This window comes from Hemicordylus capensis, chromosome 7 (assembly GCF_027244095.1).
Source record: "Hemicordylus capensis ecotype Gifberg chromosome 7, rHemCap1.1.pri, whole genome shotgun sequence".
Classification (NCBI taxonomy): Eukaryota; Metazoa; Chordata; class Lepidosauria; order Squamata; family Cordylidae; genus Hemicordylus; species Hemicordylus capensis.
The window spans coordinates 13,931,662-13,948,821 of NC_069663.1; the positions used below are offsets into that span (position 1 = coordinate 13,931,662).

Below are 17,160 nucleotides of genomic sequence, written 5' to 3' on the forward strand. Positions count from 1 at the left end.
AATCTGAAATGGCAGAACCCAGGGACAATTTTACCAACTCAACTGTTGCGCGGGTGAACGAGGCCTTTGGACACTGTACAATTAAAGAAGTCGTGGGATGAACACAGCCACTCTGGCTTGGATTTCAGACTTTGTTCCTCTGCAGCTGATTAGCCCAGGGAGCTTTGCTGAGCAAGCTGTCTATAGACGCTGCTTTCCAAAAGCCAGCTCTGCAGACTCCTCCAAAGAGAAAGGACGAGTTTGGAAAAGCAGAGAAGGAAAACACCCCAGCCCCCAGCTCCACTGCACTGCCTCACTTATAGACTTGGGGTGCTTTTACACCAGAGACCTTTAGCGGTGCTTTATCCTCATTGCAATGCTCCTTAATGAGCAAAGGTCTGGGCTCCTCCTCCTCCTCTCCCCATCCAATCCAGGAGGACACCAGATCTCTTATCCTCCTCTTTCCCACCCCCTTTTCCTTTCCTGATTGGGGGGGGGGGAGAGCAAAAGAGACCACTAAACACAGGAAGCTGCCTTATACAGAGTCAGAGCATTAGTCCAGAACTTGGAACTTGCTGCATGCAGGTGCTTTCCCACTGAGCTATGGCCCCTTCCCCTAAGGGGGATATCTTACAGTGCTCACATGTAGCCTCCAATACAAATGAAAACCAGGGTGGACTCTGCGTATCAAAGGGGACAATTCATGCTTGCTACCACAAGCCACCTAATGGCGCAGCTGGGAAATGACTTAACTAGCAAGCCAGAGGTTGCTAGGTTCGAATCCCCACTGGTATGTTCCCCAGACTATGGGAAACATCTATATCGGGCAACAGCAATATCGGAAGATCCTGAAAGGCATCATCTCATACTGTGTGGGAGATGGCAATGGGAAACCCCTCCTGTATTCTACCAGAGACAGCCACACTGTAGGCATTTAAAAGATCCAGGGTCTGGGCCCCCAGCCCCGCTTTTGATAATGAAACTCAATTATATTCCTCCGAGAAAGTGTCTAATATAATACAGCAGCTGTGAAGGTGGAAGCAGCAGAGAGCGAGGTGAGGCTAGGAACTCTCTCCCTTGCTCTGTGCAGGCGCCTTCATTGCTGCACGTCCATTCTGGAAGAGTCACGGAGGAGCGGGGTGGCTGATGAGATTTGGGGGGCCCCTCTGTCTTGTAACAGACAACTTTAATTCTTTCCTTTTTCACTTGTTTCCTTTCCCCTGGCTTCTCCTGACACTGGCAGAACTTTAATTAGTTCCTGAAGTTTTCTCATTCTCTCCCCACTCCCAATTCCTTGCAATTTTCTCTTTTTAAGTTTTCGATTTTTAATCCACACTATTACAAAAGGAGAACTAAGCACGAAATGATCTAGAACCGAAAAGACTGTGCCACCATTCTGTTGTTTGGAAAAGAAAAAGGTTTTCGGAGGCCTGAAGAGAGACTGGTGAAGCATGGGCGAAACACAGAACCACAATTGGAATAAAGCATCATGTGGATGCCAGGTAAAAATGGAGAGAAGAAGCGGGAGCGGCGATTCCAGAGTAAACCCCTTGTCTGCAAGCACGCTTGAAGCAACAGTCCTGAAAGTTACCCTTTGGGATTCCAAAAAAGTTTGCAGAGGTTTGCAAACTTCAGCTTGCTCATGTGCTGAATAAGGAACTGGGAATCAGAAGCCAACTTCTGCTGCGTGGAGTTATATAGATGGGTCTGGGTTTGTTTCTTAAATCCTCCCGCTGCACATAAGGAACTGACCACACTCCATATTTCTAGCACAGCTGAAACTGACCAGACATCTAGCCAAGAGCAAATTAAAAGCGAGACGCTTGTTAACTGGGGCAGATCCGCAGATCTGGAAGCGAGAGCACTGCACCCACGAGCGCAGAAAGAAGAGAGCGCGCAGCAGACACCCCCAAATCCTCCTCTTAAACAGCCCCCCTCCCCACGAGTCACATGCGTCACGCAAATGCGGGACTTGCGCGGCCAGTACCTGACACTACGATTGTCTCAGATCTGCCCGGCAGAGCCTCCTCCCGGCTGGGCAGCTGCGTTTTGCCAGGCATCGCTGCGGAGGAGGAGATCCACCAAGAAGCAAGCTACCCACGTGCAAATCAACCAGCCAGCGCCTAGGGACCCCCCACAAGCCTTCCTCTCTCTTCCCACGTTTGCTATTGCAGGCTGGCTGAGTCCAGCAAGGTGGGCGGGGACAAGGGGGAGAGGGAGGGACATCTGACGTAGGCTCTTAGAGGTGGGGGCTGAAGCTTCAGCAGCGCATGCGCCGAACTGAGAAAAGGACTGAATAGCGGGCTTTGCTGATTCAGTCAATGCCTGGATCGTGCCGGGCTGCGCCTTAGTCTTCCTGCAGAAGTGGGACAACTCCCAGCAACCCTCACTGTTGGCCCCTGTGGCTGGGGATGATGGGAGTTGTAGTCCAAAAAGAGCTGGAGGGCCACAGTTGTGTGAAGCCCTGAAAATTCCGATCAGACCACTCAACAGCCATTTAGTGCCACTTAAATCGATCTACCCTCGCTTTCAGTTCCAGCTGATTGTTTTCGTTGCTTTATTGTACGCCACTGTGTGCGTGTTTCTAACAGAAAGGGCAGCCAGTTTCTAAAAGCAAAATAAATAATGTTAACTACTGAGTATGCATTCCCACTATTATATGCTAATTAAGTTCGTAATATTGTTATAGTTGGTTATCAAAGTAATGATCATTAATAGAGTGGCCGCCTTTCCACAGGAATGCCCCTGAGGCTGCATACCTTCTGTCCTGATACAGATTGCAGTCTAATGTATTGTGACTCTAGAGTAAGACCTATGCAACTCTATGAGACGTAAATGTGCATATGGATCGATCAGGCTGCAGAGGTGTGTTTGCAGTAAAGCTCCAGCTCTTCTGTTCAGGATTGATCCCTACAGTGGAAAATGAAAATGTCATTAGGAATTCATAGGCTGCGGAAAGATACAGCCCTCTCATCAACAGGTTTGGGACCTTAGCCAGCAAAAGGTGTGGATGAGGGAGGCTAAGAGTATTTTGTCCAAAAATCGAAAGTCACATGATGCCTTATTAGGTCCAAAAATAGGGGGGAGGGTGCAGTGTTTAGGCAATCAGATTGATTTAAAATATTTTGAATTATTAAAGCAGTGCCCCCCAAATAATTGGGCAGCAGGAATTCTTTTTTATTTCCCATGGCTCAAGGAGATGCTCATCACACCTACGGCCCCTGCTTCATCGCAAATGCCTCCGGATCCCTTCTTCCCATGTTGGCTGTGTATAGGCAGCTCTTGCATATCTTTCAGTACAAACTGTGAATGGAATCCTTTTCTTTTAATTTTCACCTATTTACATGTATGTCCTGCTCTTCCTCCTGAGAATGCATGCATTGACACAGCATGTTGTATACTGCTTTTAAAAATATCCAAAGCCGTTGAAAGCATATGTGAGATAAAGCCCAGTAATAGAGTGCAAGAGAAGAAGCCAGCTGCAACAAAATACAACCTAACCCCTCAGAAACAGGGATCTCAAGGCAAGAAAAGTAGAATAAGAAAGTCACCCAAACAATTAAAGAACTGGCAGCTGAACCTCTCTGGGAGGGCATTTCATAACTGGGATCCCATCTTTGAAGAGGCCATGTCTCCCTCATTGACCCTTTCATCACCTCAGGACACCCAGGGGAGGATCAATGAAGCAGATCTTCTATTCCAGGAAGGTTCATATGGAGTAAAGTGGTCCTTGAGTACTCAGGCGCCAAGCTTCTTAGGACTTTCAAGATCCACAATAGACCCATTCACACATTGTGTTCAACACTCATACAATTAGTGTACAGCGTATACAGGTACAGCCATTCGCAAGTTATGCTGGACGTAGGTACAGAAGTACAACTCCTATCTGTACCCTGCATTTGAAGGGCCTGTATCCAGGTTCACTTTTAAAATTAACATGGGTACAGTCATTCGTACCAACACATGTACAAGTGTACAGACATCTGTACACTCATACAGCATAATGTCTGAATCAGGCTACTGACACCCAGAATTGGTCCCAGAAACATATTGCAGCTCCTTCAGCACTGGTGTATTGTGATCACACATCTGAGTTAGGGCTGCCAGGTTCTGAGTCAGCTGAAGTTTCCAATTAGTTTTCAGTGTCCGCTCCACATATAACACAGCAAGTTCACTCTGTAGGAATAAAATATAGGTGAATTTTTGTGCTTATGCTGTCCCTGCTTTTCTCCTACCCTTCTCTTGTCATCATCATCATCATCATCATCATCATCATCATCATCATCATTTATTTACACAGTCAGACAGGTGTTATTGGCTGGCTTGTTTTATCCAGACATCAAGTCCTTCCCAAGGACCTGGGATGGCTGAATTTTATCATCAATGTTGTTGCTGTTATTACAGATATCGTCGCAGAATATAGGCTGTTCCCAGTAAAGTTGCTTTTTGTAATTGGCTGATGGTGATTTCTGTGGCCCCTGTGGTGTTGAGGTGCTCTTCAAGTTGTTTTGGAACTGCACCCAGGGCGCCAATTACCACTGGGATTCTTTTGGTCTTTTTCTGCCACAGCCTTTCAATTTCAATTTGTAGATCTTTGTATTTGGTGATTTTTTCTATTTCTTTTTCTCCTATTCTGCTATCGCCTGGTATTGTTATGTCGATTATGCTATGTTGTTGTTGTTGTTGTTGTTGTTATATTAATTAACACACCTTTTAAAAGTGGTGATTCACTTTATTTAGCAGGGGAAGAGCAACTGGCCCTATCCATCCCCAGCACAGCATCCCTCCAGTGGCTGCTGCTGGTGTCTTCCTTAAGTTTCTTTTTAGATTGTGATCCCTTTGGGGATAGGGAGCCATGTGTTATATATATCTATGTAAACTGTTTTGGGAATGTTTGTTGAAAAATGGTATATAAATTTTCATCGTATTTGTATTATTATTGTTGTTGTTTGTTGTTACTACTACTACTATTTATTTACTGTTTTTCAATGAAAAAAAGTTCTCAAGGCAGTTTACATAGAAAAAGAATAAGATGATGATTCTCAGGAGGAAGAGGAAGAGGAGGGGGAGGAGATATGCGTTATAAAGCTTCTTCCTTTTGCTTTCCTGACAGTGCCTCCTTTCCAATCTCCCCCCCCCACTCACCAGGGTTCAATTGTCACCTGAGTGAGTGAATGAACACACACATCCTATAATTTCCTACTTGATGTCAAAAGGCATTTAATAAGCATTCTTTGTGAGTACGTAATAACACTCTTGCCAGCCAAAAGAGAGGAACACCCTTCTCATAGCTCCCTCGCTTTCTTCTCCTTCACTTCCATTTGTTATTTTAATTGTGCACATAACTCGTTATTTTTATTTAATTCTTCTCTTGAAAGGAAGAGTGAAATCTTGGGTGGAGCAGCCTGAACAGCAACCCAAAGCTATAGCCTCTGAACAGAGAGGCCACCTTTGGATATAACTTGAATCCAGAGTTAAATGTGGCAGAGGTTGATTTTTATTTATTTATTTATTTATTTATTTACATTTTAGATCCCGCTCTTCCTCCAAGGAGCCCAGAGTGGTGTACTACATACTTAGGTTTCTCCTCACAACAACCCTGTGAAGTAGGTTAGGCTGAGAAAGAAGTGACTGGCCCAGAGTCACCCAGCTAATATCATGGCTGAATGGGGATTTGAACTCAGGTCTCCCTGGTCCTAGTCCAGCACTCTAACCATTACATCATGCTGGCTCCCACCATGCTGGCTCCAGGTTTGAGTTTGTGGTTATCTAAATGCATGAAGCCGTGGGTTGGTCACCCAGCCGCAGCTCCATTTCCACCTCCAAGCCTCAGGTTCCAAAGAGCCATTGTTTCATCCGAATTCTGCCACCACCATAACCAGGGTTTTGTGCTGTAGCTCCTCCCAAAACCATAGAGAGGTCATCTCAGAGCAATCCAGAAATGGCTCAGCTCTATGCCGGCCACGTTTCTCACTGGCCACCTCTGGGAGCTATTGCCCTGCCTTCCACCATCTCGGCACTCCCCCTGCCAGTGCTTGGCAATAGAGGTGACACATCCCTAGCATTCATTCATTTAAAGGGAAAGAAGCACATTGGAGAAAGCCCACTTTCCCCTGCATCTTATGAGCCCCCCTCGTCCATCTGCACAAAAAAGATGGGATAACAAGATGGCGGTAGCAAGAAAAGTCTCCAGCAATTCAGGACCGCAGAGATATGTGCACAAAGACATGAAGCCCCGATAACACCAGAAATTGAACCATTAGGTTGTTTCCCCACAAAGGGCACATATGACAGGCTGTTGAGAGAGAGAGATACCATGGCACTTAGCAGAAATACCAATGTACTGGCCCCATGCACAGCGGGGCTCCCATCAATGCTATATATAGAGTAAACCTGCGGAAACCCCAGGTGTGCAACCTTCCTGAGATCCAGTCATATAAAGAGATGACATGTAGCCCCACAAATCTGGTGTCCTAACCCAGCCTGTTTTGCTGTGGATGTAGGAACCATCTTTGGTTGCTAAGCCGGGCGTGCTTCCAATGTTCTATCATGTGTTAGATAAAAATGTCAGAGGTGGGCAGCTTGATTGTCAGTCAAGCCTCAGGAGGGTAGGACAACCAGATTCCATCCCCAGAAACAGGACAGAAACCTGTCCTACACAGCTGGGGGATTGACTGACGATCAAGCTCTTTGCCTCCAAACTTCTAAAAAATCTAACACATGTGATGCCTGATCCTGCAATTGTAGTTGAATCTTGCTTTGTTTCAGTAGCTGCACCCTTATAAGACTCTCACATGGAGAGGCAAGCCTAGAAAAGGGGCAGAAAGGTGAGTAGGCAAGACCCAAATAAACAATGGCATGATGAAATATACCAAAGGCTGATTCAAACATCATATGGAACTGCAGTTAAATCCAGACTCCGTCCAATTTCCTTGAGCTTCAGGAGTGTGCATTCATTGCTAAGTAGGGTCCACCCTGGTTTGCATTTGGATGAGTGACTACCAGTGTTCCCTCTAAGGTGTGCCCGTGTGCATGCGCTCACATGGTTTTTCATGTCCACTCAGTTAATTTTAGATCCCACTCAGGTTGAATCAGGAAGACCCCACTTTTTATTTATTTATTTAACAAATTTCTAGACTACCCAATACTTACATCTCTGAGCAGTTCACAATAAAAACACCATCAAAACAATTTAAAACTTAAAACAAGTTTAAAGTATTAAAACTGTAAAGTTTTAATACTGCAGATGCGCACACACTGCCTTGATACTGCCGCTCAGAACAAAACTCATTCCGCACACAGATGAAAAAAAATGAGAGAGAACACTGGTGACTACATGTGAGCGCTATCTGCTGTAAGATATTCCCCTTAGCGAGTGGGACCATGGTAGAGGTCCCAGGTCCCCATGCAGAAGGTCCCAGGTTCAGTCCTTGACATCTCAAGGCATGCATGGATGCTGAATGCATGCTGATGGTGCATGGAGCTTTTTGGGATTCATGCTGCCCCAGCAGGAAGCTAGAAGGGGTGGCAAGGAGCAGGTAAGCACCTGCTTTCCTTTTTCTTAAAGTTCCCTTTCTAATTTCCCTAAAAGTGCTTGAACCGCACTTTGGGCACATCTCTACTTTTAAAGGCAGAATATTCCTTTGCCTGTAAAGGGGAATCCGGTGAGGATTCCCCTTAAGCATAGCCCCTCAAACTGTTGAACTGGGTCGAACGGGTCTGTAATGGAATGGGCCCAATTTGGTTCACCTTTTTTTAAGGCTGGTTCTGTTTTAGTTCAAACCAGTTGAACCGGGCCTGTTCGAATCAAACACCATTCAATTAAAGCCAGTTCTGCACACCCCTATCCTGGACTACTATGGAGACAACAATTCCTTAGCATGCTTTCTGTCCAAGCTGTGGGACTCACAATACTGATATCACTGAAACTGAGATCATCTCCTGCATTCCTGGCAATTGAAATGTTGTGCGCTCTACTGTTTTTCTCCATTGCAGGGAATGCAGGAGGGAGGAAAAATGAGCAGAAATATCCATGAAAAAAGACAGTTGCAATTTAAAAAAAAAACCCCAAACAAAACATTTTTTAAAAAACCCCAAAGTGGTGACTGAGAAGTGAAACTCTCCTCTGTGGCCCACACAATGGCAGCAAAGCCAGACAGCTCCAAGTTCATTAAATTCTCTAGTAATATTGAAATGACATGAAAAGCATAAAGGCAACGCAAAGCGGGGGGGGGGAGTGCTTTTGTAGCAGAAGCAACTCTGTCATTAAAAGGATCCATCAATGGGGGGATGGCATTGTGGCTTAAATTGCAGGGTAAAACTGCGTGTTTCAGGAGGAGGGGGGGAGAGAATCTTAAAATTCAAGTGATTACTGCAGCTGAGAATGAATTAAAATCCCAGTGCGAGCAATTTAGGTCACATCCAACGTGCTCAGAAAGTAATATGCAAGAAACATATGGGGGGGGGAGCCCCAAGCTCCAAGGAGAGATATTTTTCGCTCAGTGGGTGGAAAATAGGGATAGTGCATTGATTTAGGGCCTTAATCAAAATGGCTTCTTGCTCCTTTGATGATCTTTCTTTGTTGTCATGCTTTTCTCTTTCCGCACCAGCAGTTTTCTATAGCACAGAGCAGGCTACTGATGCTGGAGAAATTGTAGATAAAAGTAGTATGAACCTGCAGTAAAATGTTGCCATATATCCCAGGTGTACATATATTACCTGAGCAATTGCCTAAGCATGGTGCAAGTTTTGCACCATAGAAACTTTTGCCCCATAGAAGCAGAAGGGGTTGCGGCTATCTTGAGGGAGAACTCTGCAAGCTGAGAAATTTCCCCCTCTTTTTGTTAGGGCCTCCTTCTCCCAGTTTGCCACTGAGTTCTAGTAGCAATGCCCACCTGGTTGTCTATTAACTAGCCTGTGAGTCTGTGTGGAGAGATGGAAAGAGCACATAGAATGGTGCATTTCTCTTTCTTTTTCAAACTACATACCCTTGACTGGGGGTGTCCCACTGCAGCCTGTCAGCTGTTTTTGGCCTAAAGTTTCCATCATCTCTGGCTACTGGTCACTGTGACTGGGGATGATGGGAGTTGTAGGCCAAAAACAGCTGGAGTACCACAGCTGGACACCCTTGCCCTAGATTTTCCTGCACAAGTTCTCCTGCACCAAAAGAAGGGCCTATCCTGTTCTGGCTGCATCACGTTCTCCTGAGCAGCAAGGGCCAGGGATGCTCAGACCCAGGGCGACTGTTCAGAATCACAACTAGAGCGAACCATGAGCTGGGTTCTGCAACAGGAGAATGATCCTCCAGCGGCAGCTCTCTGGAGACTCTATGTCTTTTATAGTCTGTTGCTCAGACCCCTCTCATAGGCCAGCCTTGGTATTTAAAAGGGCCTTGCCCAGTTTCACAGCTGTTTGCTGTGGCAGTCTTGAGGAGCCTCCACCATTACCAAGAGGTCCTCAGTAGACTCTTCAGACTCAGAAGACATGGGCAGGGCAGTGTCCTCAGTTTGGGTGAGGTTGCTGGTTGGGAATCCCCTGGTTTGCCCGGCATGGGCAACTCAGGGTCATCTAGTTGTGCTTGAGGCATTAATGTCTTCCTATCAGCTTCTTTAAACTCTCCCATTCTTACCTGGGGGTTTCCAGTGATCTGTCCATGGTCCTGTTCTGGTCAAGTGTGCTGTCCGTGGTTCTGTTTCTTTCCCTGGTTCCCTGAAGGGACCCCTGCTGATAATAACAACAGATATTTATATACCACTTTCCAACAAAAGCTTCCAAAGCATTTTTCATAGATTTATTTATTTAAATAAATAATAAATGTATTTAAATAATAAATAATTAAATAAAGATGGATCCCCATTTCCAAAGGGCTCACAATCTAAAAAGAAACATAGGACAGACATCAGCAACATTCACTGGAGGAGTACTGTGCTGGGAGTGGATAGGGCAAATTGTTCTTCCCCTGCTAAATATAAGAGATCAACCACATTAAAAGGTGCCTCTTTGCCCAGTTAGCAGAGTCTTCAGCTGGTGATATTTTCATCAGAGTCTGGGGCCAGTAATCCCATGAGCCTCCAACCTTGGAACAAGATAGGCAGCTTTTTCAACATTTGCTTGAAGTTCTTCTTCTTCTTCTTCTTCTTCTTCTTCTTCTCCTCCTCCTCCTCCTCCTCCTCCTCCTCCTCCTCCTCCTCCTGCACTGCTTCTGATCGGCTCCAGCAAATACTGCGAAATGTGTACACCTTACAGGGAAACAGGGCAACAACGTAAGAACATAGGAAGCTGCCATATACTGAGTCGGACCATTGGTCCATCTAGCCCAGCATTGTCTTCTCAGACTGGCAGCGGCTTCTCCAAGGTTGCAGGCAGGAATCTCTCTCAGCCCTATCTTGGAGAAGCCAGGGACAAGTTTGCATAAACATCCTCAGGCCTCAGTTTCCGTCATGGTAATGGCCTTGGAGCTCAGGCATCAGTGACACGTATCTGTTTTCTCCCCACCCCTTCCATGCTTGATTGATCCAGCCAGCCTCACACTATTTCTTGAGCAGCAGATGGGGAAAGCCGTTGACCTGTCTGACGCTTGTAATGTGCGACGATGAGCTCTCATCTTTTACATGAAACACAGTTTCAGTTGCACTCCTCACTTTCCAACATCTGTGATACTATGGCGTTACATGCTTTCCCCTATCCCTACCCCCACCCCCACCCCCAACTTTTGTTTCCTTCATGAATCTGCACTGTTTGGCAACATTCTATTGCTGACAGCTTCCCTCTGAGCAGCTGGAATATTTGTGAAATTCCATGACATCACAGCAACCGAGCCAGTGTGGGGGAGGGAGGGGCACAAAAAGGCAATAGAAGAGCCACAGCCAGCTTTTGGTTAATTATGGCTAACACCCTGCATAATGGTATATCAGACTAGTAATGCTGCATGCACACAGGTTGCACAGATGCAGAAATTATGCAAATGATGTTACAAGAAAGTAAGCCCCATTATTTCCATGGTCTTATTCTTGTGTAGCATCATAGGCACAATCTTTGCATTTGCGGGACATATGCATGCAAAGCTTTGTGATTCCTACATACTGAGCACTCACAGGGAGATTTCTGCCTTCAGCCTTCCTCAAAATCTTGCTCTTGATGTTCCCTCTACCCCAAAGACCTACTTTTGGATTAGTCCCTTTTCTTGATGCTCATTAATCCTGTTGTCACGGCAACATATATTTTTCGGTTTGCTCTGTGAGCATCACCACCCACCATTTTGCAATGGAGACAGTGGCAAATTCTGAGATCATCATCCCAGAGCTTGAGGTAATTTCCATTTGAGAGTTGCTTCTGTATCTGTGGACTCAAAAGGATGCATAGTCCTAATGAAGCTTCAGAGCTAGGAGGGCAATATGTCATAGGTCAGCAGAGGAAGGGACAGAGATTCCTGTTATGGAGACAGTTTCTCGGCCAGATTTAAAGGCCCAGTTTGGGAAATAGGAACATAGGAAGCTGCCTTCTATGTACTGAGTCAGACCATTGGTCCATCTAGCTCAGTATTGTCTACACAGACTGGCAGCAGCTTCTCCAAGATTGCAGGCAGGAGTCTCTCTCAGCCATATCTTGGAGATGCTGCCAGGGAGGGAACTTGGAACCTTACGCTCTTCCCAGAGCGGCTCCATCCCCTGAGGTGATTATCTTACAGTGTTCACACATGTAGTCTCCCATTCGAATGCAAACCAGGGCAGACCCTGCTTAGCAAAGGGAACAAGTCATGCTTGCTACCACAAGACCAGTTCATACTTCCCGATCTAGATTAAATTGCAGAAAATATGCATTTTAAATGCATTTGCTATGGCTTCATTTTTATACCCAATATTAACTTTAGCAATATTATTAAACCCTGATAACATTTTTTAAAGAGCCACTTTAAAATAAAAATAAAAATAAAAGTGATTAGTTTTTGTTTTGTTTTTTTGGCAAGCACTACTAGTACCAAATTTTGTTTAATATTGTACAACACAGACAGGCAGAGGGCATCTCTGGGTCATTTTAAACCTGCTAGTGACTCAGGTATGGGGTTGTATAAAAATGTGATAAATACATACATTTGTGGTAGATTAGCAATGGTTTCTAAGTTTCAGTTTTAACATACACACAACAAAAAGCCACAGGTGTGCGTGTGGGAGGGGTGTGTATTAAGTCTGCTGAAATGAAGCCAGATTGGGGGAGAAACCAGGAGTGGATTTCTGAGTGACAGGACTGTGAGCTCAGTTTTCATATTGCTGATCCCTGGGGCATCTCTACCCATTTCCTTTGTGTGGTGGAGATGGTGGCGGTACGAGGACTCTCTCAAGGCCCACTTAAGTAGGAAGGGGCTATGGAGGGCAATTTGTTGGAGGGGCTGAAGCCACTTCTGGCTAGATCTGTGGGTAAAGGCCCCACTTTGGCCAAAGCATGCAGAAGATAAGGCTCCAGCCTAAAGTATATATAAAAAATAAGTACCTTATACTCATATGCCAAACAAAGTTGGCTCTGTAAGTCCCAAACAAAGGTTTGTCATGATATGCTTAGGCTCAGGCCTGTTTCACACAGTTCAAATCTAGGTTTAATGTGGGTTACCAATGTTAGCATGATTGTGTGAACCCACTCCAAGGCGGGAATCTCAGATTCATTTTGGGCCAGACACCATCTTGGCGTGCATTCACACAATCACTCTAATGTTAGTAACTCACATTAAACATAGATTCAAGCAATTGTGCAAAGCAGGCCAAAGGCTGTTTGTTTGTTTCTTACATTCCTATAGAGTGCAAAAGATATTAAAACATTATTCCCCTCTGCCTTTTCCAGTACAAAAAGCAAATTAAACTACACAGCCTGATATGATAGAAAACTAAGCAAGTTTGCCTTGCACATACAAGGCCCAACCTGCCAGAGGCTAGGGGTGTGCACGGATCATTTGCTGTGGTTCGGTCTGAATTTGGACTGAATTTGGACCAGACCACGGGTCCCCGAACCAGTTCGGTTGAACCCACCAGCTTGAACCAGTTTGAAGTGGTTTGCAATCCACCCGCTCAAACCAGTCCGTTTCGTGGCAGACCAGTTCATGATCAAACCCTACCAGAAGCAGCTTGGTTCTGGAGAAGGCACAGCTGTGGAGTGGCCAAATTTCTGTTGTCTGAACATGTAACTATTCTCTGTATTCAGCTGTGTTCAAACTGTGTTCATCAACCCATTATCATGTCTGCTTACTGCATTCTTTTTTTTTTTAAGTATAGACTGGATAACAATCCAACCCCTGATCACCCCCCCCACCACTGGATCCCCCCCCCCACCCCGCATTTGGCCTTTTGGGAACTGTTTCAGAAAACTAGTGCATGAACAACCATTAGCCCTGGGGTTAATACATCTCAACAGCCATCTAGAAATTCCATGCATTCCTACAGCCATTGGTAAGGAACCAATGCATTCTCTGATAGCTGTTATCGGCCACTTATTTTAGCACTTCAGTGTGTTCCCTGCTCTAGGCAATATGTTTTCAAAGGATCATCTATACTTTTAAAGATGGGACCAAAAGGAACGTCACACAGGATGATTGGAACTCTTAAGGACTTGACGTGCTTTTCTGCATCTTCTGGGCTTTGATGCTTCCATAATACAATTAGTGGTAGACAGGTAAACGCATTTACCGAACAGGTGAGCCAAACACCCCTTTAGTCCAGTTGGCTTGGAGAGAATACCAGTCATGGGAACATGGGAAGCTGCCTTCTACGGAGTCAGGCCATTGGCTCATCTGGCTCAGTCTCGTCTACCCTGACTGGCAGCCGCTCCCCAAAGTTTCAGGCAGGAGTCTTTCCCAGCCAGAGATGTCAGGGACTGAAGCTGGGACCTTCTGCAAAACAGATGCTCTAACACTGAGCTATGGCCCCATCCACAAGAATTTACCAACATATGCATACACATGAGTTCATGGATTCCTATTCACATTTCTCTGAATTTCCTCTCTGGTTTTCATAGGAGCCTAGGAGGCTGTCTAATATGAAGTCAGGCCCTTGGTCCATCTAGCTCAGGATTGTCTCAGCAGCTCTCCAGGGTTTCAGGCAGCAGTCTCTCCCAGCCCTACCTGGAGAGGCCCCGGATTGAACCTGGGACCCGCTGCATACAAAGCAGAAGCCCTAACACTCAGCTGTGGCCCCACTCACTGTGCCTTAGAAGCTGGGACTAGACATCTCTTCTGGCTGGTGAGCTGATCTAAACTGCAGCAGCATCTTAGGGTTCCTTCTCCCTTCCAGGGCCTTAGGTGCAGCCTCTGTGTCCCTTTTGAAGCTCTGTCCTTTTTGAAGCTGGCTGAAGATGTTTTCAGTGCCTTGTCACAAAAGGGTTAAATAAATACACACACACACACACACACACACACACACACACAGCATCCCTAACAGTGGTGGTGGCCTCATTCTGGCTGAGAAGAAGGTGACTTACCCAAGGTGTCAATGTCGGGACATTGACACCCTGGGTGCCACCCATCAGCTCACAGCTAAGATCATTCTCTCACTTGGGTTTTATTTGCCTGTACACGCCAGCCGTCTCCTCCCTCCTCCCTCTCTCTGTCTGTCTCTCTCTCCCCTCTCTCTCTCTCTCTGGCTCCCTCTCCACCCAGAAGAAACAGCTTGGAGTGTTCTGCAGTTCAAACATTAAGGTAATTATGATGCAGTGGGTGTTGGGGGGGGGGAAGGGGGGAGAGGCAGCTCAGGGAGGCGGGTGGGGGAAATGGCGATACACTGTCCTGTAATGAATGCCCTATTGTTTCAGCCACAAATGGGGAATTTGGGGAGAGGGGCTGGAGGGTGGGTGAGAGGCACAGTCTTGGTACCCAGTGGGCTTTCCCTTTGTGTGTGTGTGTGTGTGCGCGCGCTACAGGAGAAGAGGGTCAGGGCTGGCACTGGGCGAGCAATGGGCCATGGAGGTGCAATCTAGCTCCAGATGTCTTTTGTGTCCTTCTGGGTAGCTGCATACCTCTAGAGAGACACACCTAGCGAAGCATCTCCCAAACCGGCTGCTGGAGCCATTCTCTCACCCTTCAGATCGAGATCTCCCCCTCTGCGTGTGAAGTCCGGACTTTCCTCATCCTTCTCCTCCCTCTCTGTACAGATCCATAGATACCTAGAGAGAGGAAGCCTTTCCCTGTCCCTATGGCCACATCTTCCCCTGATTCCCACTGGTGCTTTGCTATCCCCTTGTCCTACTTGCCCTCTCCCTGCCTAGCTTTCCCACAGGCTCCTTGGCATCCTGAGCCACTCAGCCTTCCCTGCCTCCGCTCAGATCACTCCTTGCAGCATCTGGATCCCTCTTTGCCATCAGAGTCTCTCTCCCCACTTGCTTCCCTCGGGTCCCCAAACAAGATCCAGAAATGCGGCACCCTCCTCTTTTATCAGTGTCTCCCCCCCACCCCCGTGGATCCTCCCCAGCCAGCTCACACCCCTACCTGCCCCATTCTGCCTATAATAGACCATCTGGCTTCCCTCCCCTGCCTGCCCGCCAGCAATCCCATTGTTCTGTATAGCCCAGTCAATGCCACTATGCACACAAGCTCAATATCATATAGCCTTTAAAAAAAACACACACTGATTTTTTAGGAGGCTGAAATGGCTGTGCCACAAATGGGCTAATATATATGTTTTTCCCAAGGAGCCCTTTTTGCAGGAGGTGGTGAAGGGGGACAAAAGAGCCCAGCCCTCCCACGCCCGACCATCACCATCTCCCCCCCCCCCCCACCGCCACCGCACTTTCATTAATACCCCTGATTCAAAAAAGAATGAACTACAAATGCATGCCAGTAGGGTAGCTTGCTTTGAAAGACTCCCTGCATATATGATCAAGGGCCAAGGACACAGTTAGCAAGCCTGTCTTGGAGATCTGGCACGGCAGGTGAGAGCTGGCCTCAGCCCCCCGTCCATTTTTCTTGTGTTTTTCTTTGTCAGGCTGGTGCAGGTTGAATTTAAAGAGACTTCTCGGTGGAGGAAACCGGTCCTGAGGCCCAAGGCAGGGAAGCAGGGGGCAGAAATACCCGGCGACTTCCTTATGCATCCACACCTTAAAATCCAGGCATGGTGCAGGGGCATCATCATTAGGGGCTGGCCCATGGGGAACAGGCCCCCCCAGTGGATAGCTCAGAATCCCGAAATCAGCCACCTCCCTCCTCCATGACCTCTTCCGGAAAGCAAGTGCAGCAGTGGAGGCTCTTGCACAGGGCTGCTAGACAGTGTTCCCTGTAACAGTGATACATAGATATTGGCGACTACAACTCCCATCCCCCCCAGCTGCAAAGGCCTTTGTGTTAAGGATTATGGGAGTTGTAGTCAAGAACGTTTGGAAATCCCTGGTACAGGGAACAGTGCTCCTAGCCCAGGGGTGGGCAAACTTGGCCCTCCAGCTGGGGATGCTGGGAGTTGTAGTTCAACAACAGTTGGAGGGCCAAGTTTGCCCACTGCTTTCCTAGCCTTGCCTAGCTCTCTGCTGCTTCTACCTTTGGGGGGGCTGAATTATATTACAGACTTAAAAAAAAAGCATTTGTATTTATGCTTGTGGGATGTATGACTGGTTTTAATTCTCAGAAAAGGAGCTGTGGGCCTGAGGCCCAGATCTTTTAGGGACCTGGCAACGTCCCTGCCTCCAAGTAGAGAAATGTTGGTAAATAAAAAGAGATTTGGTGGTTCTTTGTGGGAACATAGTAAGCTGCCATAGAGAGTCAGACCATTAGCCCATCTAGCTCAGTATTGTCATCACAGACTGGTAGCAGCTCCCCAGGGATGCAGGGGTCTTTCCCTGTCCTAGCTGGGGATGCTGGAGATTGAACCTCAGACCTTCTGCATGCAAAGCTGATGCTCTACTACAGGGAAGGTGGCCATGTGCATGCTGATGCCACACACAGGCTGCTGAGAACAAGGAAGCAGCTATGCGTGGTCTTTTGCACGCCAGCACCAATCCACTGCCCCACCACAAGGAGTGGTGAGGCAGTGGAGGAGCAGGAGAGCAACTGCGTCCCTCCTTAAAAGGAATTGATCCCCACCCCACCGGACCGGCTCAGGTGTGCCCAACCGAACCAGTTCGGTGCTTCCATCCTGAGGCGCCGAACTGGTTCAAGCACATCCCTAGACTGCATCCATTTGCGGTTGATCACAGCTTCAATCCGCAGCCTCCGCA

The 17,160-nt window shown here is 46.9% G+C and overlaps 1 protein-coding gene across 3 annotated transcripts in view; it reads right to left on the reverse strand.

The window, feature by feature from the left end:
• The window catches only part of LOC128333146 (mitochondrial peptide methionine sulfoxide reductase-like), a 71,046-nt gene extending 68,872 nt beyond the window's left edge, over positions 1 to 2,174 (reverse strand). For 2 of the 3 annotated variants that reach the window (XM_053268269.1, XM_053268267.1), the window contains exon 1: positions 1,967 to 2,106. Coding sequence is in view for 1 of the 3 variants with exons in the window: in XM_053268266.1 (XP_053124241.1) it covers positions 1,967 to 2,039 (73 nt within the window). In the remaining 2 variants the exon portion in view is untranslated. Of the gene's footprint in view, positions 1 to 1,966 lie in introns of all 3 variants that reach the window. The other variant, XM_053268266.1, reaches the window with a different exon arrangement.
• Positions 2,175 to 17,160: the final 14,986 nt, after the last annotated feature.